This window comes from Marmota flaviventris, chromosome 16 (assembly GCF_047511675.1).
Source record: "Marmota flaviventris isolate mMarFla1 chromosome 16, mMarFla1.hap1, whole genome shotgun sequence".
NCBI lineage: Eukaryota > Metazoa > Chordata > Mammalia > Rodentia > Sciuridae > Marmota > Marmota flaviventris.
In genome coordinates this window covers 47355522-47368786 of record NC_092513.1, presented here as the reverse complement: position 1 = coordinate 47368786, position 13265 = coordinate 47355522, and the positions used below count along the sequence as shown (strand labels likewise).

At 42.5% G+C, this 13265-nt stretch overlaps 1 protein-coding gene across 5 annotated transcripts in view; it reads right to left on the bottom strand.

Annotated features, from left to right (window-relative positions):
• The window catches only part of Tmem241 (transmembrane protein 241), a 117664-nt gene that overhangs the window by 47173 nt on the left and 57226 nt on the right, over nt 1-13265 (bottom strand). For all 5 annotated transcript variants that reach the window (XM_027935678.2, XM_071602858.1, XM_071602857.1 and 2 more), the window contains 2 exons: nt 12617-12651; nt 3499-3568 (listed from right to left, as the gene is read on the bottom strand). In XM_027935678.2, the coding sequence (XP_027791479.1) occupies nt 3499-3568; nt 12617-12651 (105 nt within the window). The remainder of the gene's footprint in view (nt 1-3498; nt 3569-12616; nt 12652-13265) is intronic.

Genomic DNA, 13265 nt, shown 5'->3' with positions numbered 1-13265 from the left:
GCAAGAGACAGAGACTGACTTCTTGCATATGTGTTCAAGTGGTAGCTTGAGTATCGCTTTTAATTTAATTGAAAATTCATAACTACGTGATATGATTTTAGTTGTACCCCAAGCTAGAGAGCTATATTTCATTTTTTCAGGAGTCTGGAGTGCCATATCTCCCTCTGACTTTTATTATAGACACTGGTATGTGGCTTTAACCCTCACACCAATCAGGTGTCTGGAAGCAGGCTCAACTGAATCAAATACACCTAGGACCAAATTTCACAGAATTGTGTACTTTCACTTCATTAGATTAGACTAGTTTCATAGCCACATTCTTGGAGCAGCACCAGGGACAGGCATTAGGTTTCCCCTGTATATTTCTGTGGCTTTGGCCCTGATCACCTGCAAAGTCTATTCAGACTTGCATCTGCAGTCATGGGAGACTGGACAGCTGTGGATTAAGTTATCAAGCCTCACACCCAAAAGGCAAGGAGGCACTGTGGGTAAGACTTACCCAATTAGATCAAGCAGCCTGGACTTCTATTCTTAGCTGTATTCATTGACCCTCATGATCTTGACCAAATCCCCCTTTTTCTTGCCTGGGTTCTTTTGAGGCATAAGGAATAAGCATAGCAGTCCTCATTCAATCTTATGGACCAGAGACTTTAGATCAGGAAGGTTACTTTCCCCAAAGTCTCATTTTATTAACAAGGAAATTGAGGCACAAGTACAATTGGAATTCAGGTCTCCATGGCTCTTCAAACCTCACCAAGGAGATGTGTTCTTGACCAGCCAGACAGAGTGAGAGCTTCCAGGTGCCCAAGATCATGAGGATGGAAGTGGACAGCGAGGTAGCCTGTGCTCCGTAGCTCCTCTTGGTGACTTCCACCCTCACCCCAGGCAGGACCTCCTGAAGGTGAAACTCTCGGTCCGAGATACAGACAAGGAGAAGCCACTGAAATGATATGGGGAAACTGGACCCATTCTTAAAAAAGATGCCAGTGGGGCTGGGGCTGGGGCTCAGCAATAGTGTACTTGCCTGGTATGTGTGAGGTACTGGGTTCGATTCTCAGCACCACATATAAATAAAGGTCTATCAACAACTAAAAAATAAAACTAAAAAAAAGACACCAAGCTAGGAGGCAAAATATAACAGTTAAATCCATTCAAAGATTTCCAAATCTTTAAAATAAAAACACCTGAAGTGCACTATTTGTTGGGTTATGAGAAAGCTGCAGATTAAAGGGGCAGAAGTAAAGCAAGACTGTCACTCCACAAAGACACACCAATGAGCTGGGAACATACTGCTCTGTTCCAAATAATAAACAACTGTGGACCTCCCCTTCCCTGCCACTTGCCCAGGCTGCCAAATAGTCACACTCAAAGAGAAGCCAATCCACAGGCCCGGCTGCTCTATGACATAGGAATCCCAGCTAACAGACAAGTGAACAGGCCAAATCAAATTGACAGGAACTGGCAAGATGCATTCTGTTACAGAGCTCCCTGGAACTTTTCTATGGTGATAAAAAATCATTCTGAGGCTCAATTGTAGAGACAAATTATAACATTGATTCTTTCTTTTCCTTTACCCTAATATGCTTGAGGAGCAGGGCAAACCACATCAGAAATAGTATCGGGGCTGGGGCTCAGTGGTAGAGTGCTTGCCTTGCACATGTGAGGCACTGGGTTCGATCCTCAGCACCACAAATAATCAATAAATAAAGGTATTTGGTCCATATACAACTAAAAAAAATAGTATCTATCCATATATCCATTTTTTACCTCTATGTAAAGACTCACTGCTTCACAAGGTACCATTTTATGTGTGGGAATGGATGGTCTAGCTTTTACATAGCAATTGTTCATAGTTTGTTAACATCTTACTTGTAGGTGACTTGAACAGTTAATAATAATGGCCACCATTTATTGGGTCAGGCTTAGGACTTTATATATATTTGATCTGATATATACGAAAAGATGAGAAAACTAAGACTTAGAAGAGTTGATGTAACCTGCCCAAAGTTAGTAAGTAGCAGTCCTGGGGCTCAGCCCAAGTTCGCTCTTCCCACTGTACCAGAATACAAGCTTTGAGACCTCCCACAGAAGTCTTCCCCTTCTTAGGATTGCCACCAGAAAAGGTGGGAATGAACTTCTGTGTGTCTGGATAAATCCATCTGATTCACCTATATCCCCAACTCCTTGCCAAGGTCAAATACTAATGATCACCTTGTTGTCTAGACATCTAGTCACTGATTTCTACATTTGTTTCTAAAAGTTTCAGGATTCAATGGCGGTTTCTAGGGTCTGCCTTTGGGAGTAAAAGGGAGGCCCAAGTGGAAGCTGAGCGGGTGGGCTTCTGGAACCAAATTTTCCCTTGAACTGAATCAGTTATATCAGTTTAATATATTAAAGTTCTGGCTGGGAGCGGTGGTGCACACTCATAATCCCAGTGACTCAGGAAGCCGAGACAGAAATATTGCAAATTTGAGGAGTGCCTGGGCAACTTGGTAAGATCCTATCTAAAAATAAAAAATAAGCTGGGAGCAGTGGCACATACCTGTAATCCCAGTGGTGTGGGAGGCTGAGGCAGGAGGATGGCTAGTTCAAAGCCAGCCTCAGCAACAGGGAGGTGCTAAGCAACTCAGTGAGATCCTGTCTCTAAATAAAATACAAAATAGGGCTGGAGATGTGGCTCAGTGGTCAAGTGCCCCTGAGTTCAAATCTGAGTAACCAAAAAACTGAAAAATAAATAAATAACTAAAGATAAAAAATGATTTTTAAAAAGGACTAGGGATGTACCTCAGTGGTAGATTGCCCCTGGATCTGATTCCCAAAACCACAAAATATATTAAAATATATATATATTATATATTGATATGTAAGATAAAAATTGCAAACTTTTTTTTTTTTTTTTGGTGCTGGGGATTGAACCCAGTGGTGCTCTACCACTAAGCTACATTCCCAGCCCTTTCTATTTATTATTTTGACACAATCTAACTTTCCCAGGTTGGCCTTGAACTTGAGATCCTCCTGCCTCAGCCTCCCTTGTTGCTGGGATTATAGGTGGGCACCACCATACTTTTCAAAAAGAAAAATATATATTTACATACTTGGAAATTTATATACATTATTATATAATATGTAATATATATATATATATATATATATATATATATATATATATATATATATATATATATATTTATTTTAAAGTCCTCTATGAGATTTGCTTATGAAGGGAAAAGAGTGGGGGAAGCCCCACTCTTCAGCACATTTGAAAACCACCACCCTGGCTGAGCGACATCTGCAGGTCAGGGGTCCTTGTTGGACATGGCCAGCCCTGAGTATCTCTGGGTTCCAGGAACAACCTGCAGGGGACAAGCAGGTTGCTTCCCACTGCACCCACCACCACTGGCTTCTGCCACTTATTCCTATGACTGGCAGTGACCCTGAACTTCACAAAGTCACAGCTGATTGCACAGAAAGCATACACATTTGTAAGTTCAACATTACCTGGCACAGCAGCTGCCATGGAATCTGTAGAAATACAGGAACGGGAAGTCCAGGACGCTGAACAGGTCACCTGAGGAGCACAGCAATAGTGAAACAATGGCCCCCACAGTCCTCATGCCCTTATGCCCCTCTTCCAGCTGCCCCAGGAAACACAAGGCAAAGGTCTTGGGCACAGCAGCCCCTGCACATTGAGCAGCCTCACTATGGCATTCCTAGGGACTCTGTTACTGGCTCTGATTTCTAATAAGATAATAATAACAACAACAACGATGATGTCATAGCAAGAGCATCTTCACACACGGGCCCACACTAAAAGCTTTCTGTCTTTATCTCTTTCCATCCTTGTAACAACTCAATGGGATTCTATGGTCCCCATTTTAACTGGTGTGCAGAGAAGTGAAGGGAGAGTCTAAGACTGCATACTTCTTGAACTGTGGAGCCAGAATGTGCACCCCAATTAATTCAAACTCTAAAATCTTTTCTCTTCACCAGGCAGCCATCCCTGCACAAGGGAGGGTGTGGTAGGGGAAAGTCTCTTAAGATTCTTTTTGATTTTTCTGTTTTATGTCTAAAAAAAGATTGTGAATGCATTCTCCTGACATCTTTTTGCATTTTCGTATTTAATTACTGCACCAGCAGCACTGGGGCCAGACTGACTGTGCAACTCATTTCAGTTTAAGGTCCAAAGGGTACATTTATTTCTTGTGAAGTAAGTTCATTCTTTTAGTTCCACTTGGTGCAAGAGGAAATAATCACACATACTGGCGGCTTCCCTCTCTGGAATTTGAACTTAGTCACAAACAAGAAGTCAGGAGATTAAAAAAGCAGAAAGCCTTCCAAAAATGTCCTGAGAAAAGGAATTAAGCATTTCCACAGCGGATAGCTTAATCCTTCCAAATCTGGAATTTTTTTTTTTTTTTTTTTGAGTCTGCAGGAGCCTGGCCCTCCAGACCCCTGGCCCTTGGTCTGGATCTCAGTTCTGGGTGGACTGGAATGAAAGGGCTGATTTTTCTAAATATTCATGGAACATCGAATAGCAGTGGAACATGCAGGCTGTGTTTCCTCCACCACTAGACCTGCTAATCAAGAATTTCAGAACCAAAGACACATGGGCTTCTACACTTCCTCAAAGATCTAAATGATCTCTGATGATTCAACCATCTATTGGGAAGAAAGTTCTGGATTCTATTTCTCTGAAAGATTTTTTTTTAATAGTGGACTATTATCTTCATTTGTTCATGCACATACATATGTTTAACTTAAAGGGTTTCTTGGGTTTTTTTCATGAAGACTGATAGGAGGTGACGAGATCTTGTTCTCTTTGGGCCATCATGCCACTGAATACCTGTGCTGTCTAACCAGGAACTTGGAAATGACACCATCAGATCATATCTCCAGTTCGTGAAGGGCATGGCTGTATTGTGAGGTCCCTTTCCCCGCTGAAGTAACAGCCAAAGTAACCCTGGGGACTGGGACCTCAAGAGTGGCCAAAGCCCCTGCTCAGGCATGCGGAAGGGATGTCCATGGAGAATTGGTTCTGTCCCTTCAGCAGCTGTTGGTTCCTGGCTCTTTCCCAATTTCCCTCTCAGTGTGAGAGGAAGTATATCGCAGTCAGTATGATAATGAGGAATGACAGAGAGGGTGAGCAATTACGTCCAGGACCTTGAGACCCCTTAGGCTATGCCTCCTCTTGGCACCCAGTCTTTTATCGGAAGCACTCCAGAAGGGCAAACAGGACATACGGGCATGTTGGCAATTTTTACAACCCGGCCCAGGCTTTAAAGGGGTCTGAAAGGCAGAGGAATGGGAGGAATGGGAGACTGGGAGGGAGAAAAATAAGGAATAAATCACAGTTCTCAGGGAATTGTCAGATAGTAACCCTCACCCAGATCCTGAAAATGGATCCCAAAAATTGAGAGAGAAAAAAATAATAAAAGAGTCTGCCCTTACTGCTGAGCCATTTCTAACACCTTCATATATTTTGCACACTGGACTTATTTGAAGTCACTCATGTCCCACCTCCTAGAGCTAGGAAATCTTTGAGAGCAGACACCCTACTCATCTCTGCAGCCACTGTGTCGCCCCTCACCTGACACAAGCAGGCCCTACTGAACCCAGGACAACTGTAAGGTCTGAGGATTGCTTGTTTTCCCAGGTGAGAATGTGTTTCCAGTTGGCTATATGGTCCTCAATTTCCAGTTGACTCCAGATGCTTCTCCTTTGATGCTCCTTTTTCTTTTACTCAAGTAGCACTTTTTTTTTTCTTTTTTGTGGTACTGGGAATTGAACCCAGGGCCTTGTGCCTGCCAGGGAAGTGCTCTTCTACTGAGCCACATCCCTGCCCTGAGGCACTTGTAAACAGAAACCCTAAACAGCAAAGATTAGTGACTCTGCCATCAATACCCCTCAAGGGGTTGCAGCATGCTGCTGGCCAGGTCCAAGTCCACCAGAGCTCAACCCAGAAGCCTAAGAGCACGTGCAATAACCTTCTCAAGCCAACACTGCACCGCCTCACGTAGAGCTGAACGGCATGAGCACAAAGCCAGAGAGCTGTCAACATGCTTTGTGGCAGCAACATGAGGTGACGCCATCCAGTCTGAGTTGACCCATCACCGTTGTGCTCCACTGCAAACTCTGCTGATCTGAGTGGGGGACTGAATCCCACTTCTCTGAAGATCACAGAGCACAAAATTGCCATGGTGGGAGGTGTGGCCCAGTCTTGCCATGCTCGAGACTGAGATTTGAACATGGAGAGAATTTCCTCTCACCACATTTCAGTCATCAGAACTGGCAGAAGAATGGGAGGTCGGTTCCCAGGAGCGATTCCTGCTTTTTGCTTTATCTCACACAGAGGCAGCAGCACCCTGATGGCTAGGTCAGAGGCCTGTGGTCTCCTTGTTCCTCTGGTTCCTTGAAATTCTCTCTCAAATACCACAGAAGAGGGGCCTCCATACAAATATGAAGTGTAAGTTTTTAAGCTTAGGAAGAATCTCTCTACTACTGGTTAAAACAGTCTAAGAGGAAAGGAGGGATTCTTCTTGAGCAAGATTCTGAGAGCCTTTTGACCTCTACAGGAATAGTGAGGCTAGAAGAAGTGATGGATTCTGCCCACCCAGAAGCAAGCTCAGAGTCCAGGGCATGGAGAACTGTCTACCTGATCCCACATACCCCAAAGATTCATCTACAAGGAAGCTCGTCTTTCCACTCACTTATCAGTGAGGGAGGAGAGAAGCTTAGTCTAAAGCCCTATGCAGAGACCTCGGCTCACTAGAAGAGCTTAAATAAGACTGACCACACGAAGTGTTGGTGAGAATGTGCAGCTACTGGAACTCTCACACTCTCACCACTGGGTGAGAGTGACAAATGGTACAAATAGTTTGGAACACTGGTACTTTTTTACAAAGTTAAAAATACATACAAGATGTATGAAGATGTGAATTTGGTGTCAACATACCTTATATACAACCAGAGATATGATAAATTGTGGTATAAAAGTGTATTAAGAATTGTAATGCAAAATAATAATAATAATAAAATACATACAAGACCTACTAATCCTGCTTAGCTGTTCTGTCTGCCAAAACTTTATAATCAGCTGCATATTACCATGAAAAAATGCTACTAGGAGCTATCAAAGAGTTCAGGGTAATGGACTCCCAAGGAGTCTTCTAGATCCTGAGCTTCTGTCTTCTCACACACCAAATTTCTACTTTAATATCTATCTGCTTTGGTTATCTACTCTGACAAACAAATAAAGACAAGCACTTCATTATTCCTGGGTACTTTTTTTTTTCCACATGAGTTTTGGAGGGGATACCATAGTGGGACCCAACTTAAGCATGACTTCTCCCTGGGGGCCTTTCTGAGAACTTTTGGAAGCCATGGGCTGCTGCTGACAGCTGCATAGGTTATGTATTGCATGATATCAGAGAGCAGGACACTGTTTATATAGACCATGCTGACTAAGGCAGCCCTGAGAATTTCTAAAGACTAATGGTGCTCAAGACCTGGACAGGTTCTTTTCATTTCGATTTCAAAAGAAGCTTCAGTACTCCAGACAAGATTGTTTTACCACTCAATGGTCCTCATCCATGCAAGCACTCAAGAACAGACCCCACAGCTACCAAGGTTTGCAATCAGTGGCACTCCCCTGATAAGAAGTGAAAGGAAAAGTAGATATACCTTTAAGGCACCTTGACACACAATTTGTAAAAGTTCTAAGAAGGCAATAAAGGTGACCTCAGTGATCACACACAGAGCACCTTTATAAAAAGAACATGCCTTTATATTACCTAACACACACAGAAGACTACATAGCTTTGAAGTGTTTCCCTGGAGTTCTCAAGGATTGAATATTGAACTTGGTACTGGTATACTTGGAAGTATCCAGCTTCTTCCGGAAGGCTGTCACCAATCTGTACCTCATCCCACACTGACCTTCTATTGGCATCAAATCAATATTGGCATCAGATTCACCATTTTTGGTCAGGAGCCATTTTATCTAGAGGCTCCGAAGTTTCAATTCTGAGGCAATGCTGCTTAACTTCCCGTAAGAAGTGTACCTGCTGAACGATCAACGATCGTTCAACGCCATCCCAGCTTATGACACAACTCCTAAGCAGCTTAGGAAATTCCTCTTTGCGGGCTATAAAGCTGCTCTGTTGAGTGCCATGACATCTGCTGTTCTCTTTGAAGGGACAGCCTTATTGGTTTGCCTCATGCTACTGACAATAAATCTCTTGCATGAGATTTGGGTGTGTGGCTTGGTCTTTGGACTTTGTGTGGACCCTGTGAGTGTCCTTTCACCTTCCCTAGGCCTTTGCAGAAGCCCTGTTATGATGGCCACTGAGGCTTGTAGGATTCCTGAGTCCTATAGCATTAGGGTATGCTTTTGCTCGGGAACCTCAGCTACTTACTGCACCAGAAGCCAAGGTCTCTGCTACTAATTGGCATAAGAGGCACAGCCACTATCACTGACCCAGCAAAATCCTTCTCATAAGCTCAAATTTCTAAATCCAGCTTCTTCAATGACCAGCCTCTTCAATGATCTGCCTCAGCTAGCATGAAGTCACAGTAAACCAAACTTGCAGAAAGGACTCCTTCAAGAGAAGTGTGCCAAGGCTCTCTCTGAGGAAGCCCACAGGTTCCATGACTCACTTGTGCTGCTTACTGCAGATCAGTCCTCAACATTTACCATGCAAGGAGTTAGAAGCCTGAAGGAGAAGGAATGGGGGGCAAGTATCATTTACATATTTTTATGTAGAAGTATTTATATACTTAAATATGTATAACATTGTGTGTATATGTGTATTTTTTTTTCAGTGCTGGGAACCAAATCCAGGGCCTCACACAAGCTAGGTAAGTGTTCTACCACTGAGCTACTTCCACAGCCCCTAAAAATATGATTGAAGGAAAATTAATCCTTCTAAGGATCCTCTTCTAGCATAATTAAGTTCCAAACAGGTTCTCAAATCAGAGACATTTATTTTTCTCTACATATTTTTTATTGAGATATAATTCACATACTATAAAACTTAACCCTTTAAAGTATATCTTTTGATGGGCGTGGTGGCACATGCCACCCAGTAACTCAGGAGCCTGAGGCAGGAGGATGATGAGTTCAAAGCCAGCCTCAGCAACTTAGAGAGGCCCTAAGCAACTTAGTAAGACTCTGTCTCAAAATAAAAAATAGAAAGGGCTGGGGATGTTGCTCAGTGGTTGTGCACCTCTGGGTTCAATCCCTGGTACCAAAATAAACAAATAAAGTGTACTTTTCTGTGGTTTATAATATATTCACAGAACTATGTAATGTTATGGTTTCCATATGTGGTGTTCCCCCAAACTGTTGTCTCATATGTGAGACGGTACAAGAATGTTCAGAGGTAAAATAATTGGGTTATGAGAGCCTAACTTTATCAGTGCATTAATTCACTGATAAGGATTAAATGGGTGGAAATTGTAGGCAGGTAGGGTGTGGCTGGAGAAGGTGGGTCACTGGGGGCATGGCTTTGGGATTTAAACTTTGTTCCTGGTGAGTAAAGTTCTCTCTGCTTCCTGATTGCCAGGTCCTGAGCTGATTTCCTCTGCCACACTCTTCCGCCATGATGTTCTGACTCACCTCAGGCCCAAAGGTATGGAGCTGGCCGGCTATGGACTGAGACCTCTGAAACTGTGAGCTCCATTTAAACTTTTCCCCCTTTAAAACTGTTCTTGCCAACTGTTTTGGTCACAGCAGCAAAAAATCTAGCTAAAACATGCAAGCATCACCATTATCTAATTCCAGAACATTGTATCCCCTCATAAAAGAGATTGATGCCAATTTTAAATTATTCTTCTGTCTAAACTATTCAACAATATTAGGTGGCTGACCACTTTGTGTTCCCAAAGAGTAACAATGCATGAAGATATTCTTATATGGGCCTAAAAATTTAATAATAACTCAAGGTGAAAAGTTGGACTTTTCAGATAAACTATTACCAACAACCACCATGCTTGGAAATTGGTGGAGAAAATGCTTCCCACATCAAGAGAAGTTCTAGAAAGAAACCAGGAATGTCCTACAAAAGTATTCACTTGCTTGAGACACTTTATAATAAAGTATAGAATCAGTGAAAAAAGCAGTAATCAAAAAGAAAAACCTGGCAGCAGGGTCAGGAGACCTAAAAGTGCTTTTCCCTCTGCTAAGCACCTGCTCTGCATCATCTTGGTCATATCACTTAACTCCTCTGAGCTGCATATTCCTCACTTGTAAAATCTGGAAGCACCTGTGATAACTGCTAAGCTTCCTTCCAGCTCTGCTAATCATGAGTTGACAGAGGAACAGCATAATCTCTTAGTTGAAGGGCAAAATGATCTCTTTAGGTAAAAAATTATTTACCCACATCCCCTACAAATAATTCAGGAAGTAAATGAACCTGTAAATCAGGAGAATCAGTAAATATAACTTTCCAAAGGTTTTTGACAAGTGCACATTTCAAAGAGAGAGAATCCTAAAACATCTGCCAGGTGACTGACGCTATGATGAGAGGCAGGATTTGAAGGCAGATAACCGGCTGTACGGGTAGATAGAAACTGCTTAGGGTTCAGCATGGCTTCATAGGATTTATTATTGTACAAAGGATAGGCTTTCAAGATGACAGTGGGGAGGACACTCAAGAGCAAACCTCAGAGTCTGAGATGTCCCCAGGCTGTGGGAAAGAGCAAACAAAAGTGAGTGGGAATGGAGAGAGTAATGCATTAAGAGAAAGTGATCTGAATGATCCTTAGGAGAGTGGGCTCAGACACAGCATTTATAATCCAATAGCCTTACTCCAGGTCACTATGGAGGAAACTAGCTCAATCAGTTAAAAGCAGCTAAAAACACCAATGGAAGCTGTCACTGCCACACAATGCTGTCACTAAGCACAGGGTGAGAGCTGGGAAGGCTTTAGAAAGAATCCAGCCCGCCTTTCTCATTTTAGACATGAGAAAACAGAGACTCCAGGACTTAGGTAGTGCTTCAGGCATGTCAGTAGTCAAAAAACATTAGTTTCTTTTTTTGTTGTTGTTATTGCTTACAAAAAAAGGGGGGAAAAAGTCTTCATGTCACTCATGAGGGAGCCTAAGATGTTCCAATTCTAAGTCAATGCTCTTTCCAACACTCTACCATGCTATAAAGAGCATGACCAGTAAGATGTATATTTTCATTCATATCACACATAGACACTACTTTTTTACAACCTCTGTTGTGGTTGGAATACGGTTTGTCCTTTCCAAAACTCACTTTGAAGTCAAACTCTCATTGTGAGGTCTTAGGAGGGTGGAAACTGCTGGTGTGGTGGTGCACACCTGGAAACCTGGAATCCCAGTTACCTGGGGGGGGCTGAGACAGGAGGATTGCAAGGTCATGGCAATAGCAACTTAGTAAGACCCTGTCTCATAATAAAATTATAAAAGAGGAGGCTGGGGAATTAGCTCAGTAATAAAGTACTTGCATAGCTCACAGGAGGAGCTGGATTTAATCCCTAGTACTTAAAAGAGAGAGAGAGAGAGAGGAAATTTAATCCAACTATGATGTCTAGATGTGTGCTTTTGGGAAACAGGATTAGATAAGGTCATCAAGGTGGGGCCTTCATGATTGAATGCTGGTGTTCATAAGAAGAGAAATGACACATGTGTACCATTCTCCATTGGTGTCATCTCAACATATGATGCCCTGTGCCATCTCAGGACTCTGTCAGCAAGAAGGTTGTCATCAGATGGGGCCTTGTAACCATGAGTCAGTGCGGGAGCCCAAAGCAATCTATTTTCTTTATAATTTATCCCATCTATGGTACTGTGTTTTTAACCACAGAAAATAGACTAATATGACTCCAAAGCCTTTCAAAGTAAAACAAACAAACAAACCAAACCCAACCCACGTTGGAATAGAGCATTGTAATTCAGGAATCCAGGTAATTCATTCCTCAATCTGAAAAGCAACTACAGAGTAATTGAGGCCGCAACAGGGTGAAAATAAGCTTTTAAAATTGACTTCTTTACTCCAGTATTCAGAAAATTAGATGATGATGTATGATAAAAACTTTACAAAATGAGGTCAGCTAGAAATGGAGTGTATTTGACAAGTGCACATTTCAAAGAGAGAGTGTATTTTCACCAAATCCTTTTAGCACCAAAACAGCAATTCTGTATGCTTGGGTAAGGGACTTTAGAAGAGGGCAAAACAAGCACTAGATTACTTGGCAGGTAATAAACAGACTCAGCTATATATCTGAGACCACACTAGATGAAAACACAGACAATAAAATGCATCAGAGATAAGAAAAAATTCCTGGGCAATAAAGTCACAGTGGGTCTCTTTTTTTTTTTTAACTTTAATTTTTGTGGTGCTGGGAATGAACCCAGGGTCTCATACATGCTAGGCAAGTGCTCTACCACTGAGCTATATCCCCAGGCGCACTGTGTTGGGTTATTAAGAGCAAATTCAAGTAGGTGGACCATTTTTTTAACTCTCAGGGTGACATACTGGAAGGTAACCATATTCTCTTTTGGGATGTCTTCAGAGATAACAACCAAGCTCAGAACACTGGGTTAAACAGGGTCAATGTAAAACAACCCACAAACACCCCAGACGGCTTACCTGTGGGGTGAGCTGCAAATGCCAGAAACGCCACACTGAAAAAAGACACAGCAAAGTAGTCAAGAAAGTTTCTCCAGCACAAAAAAGAAAAAAAAGGGGGGGGGATACAAAACCATACATTTCCATCCATTTTACTTGGAAATAGTTCAATTGGCCTGAAAGCAAATTTTCTATAGTGACTGGTCTCATTCTGCCTAAGCCCAACTCAGAGAGTGAGAATCTCTTAAAATGTTTTGGCAAGAAGGCTGAATCTTCCTGGGACAGACTGAAGGTCTCCTGTCCCACCTGAGGACCAATGATGTCACTTTTCTCAGTCCTGGCTGACCATAACTATGATCACATTTAATTTACCCAGAGTATTTAAGAGCTAAACCAAGGGCACTCCACATTACAAATAGGTTGCAATCTAAAAGCTAGCCACTGAGCTATGTGAACTGAGTATCCTTTTTCCATAAAGTGAAGTGTGTTTAAGGTAATTAAATTTCCAACCTGCCCACAAATTGATCCATCCAACCACAGCTGAAAACTACCTGGACTGAAGTTTAATAGATGTCCACAGAAGGGGCGGGGAGGGGGTCTGGAAAGGAGATGGAGGAATGTTCTTTGATGTGAGCCACATTGGACCATGGCACCCCATTCTTCCCCTCTG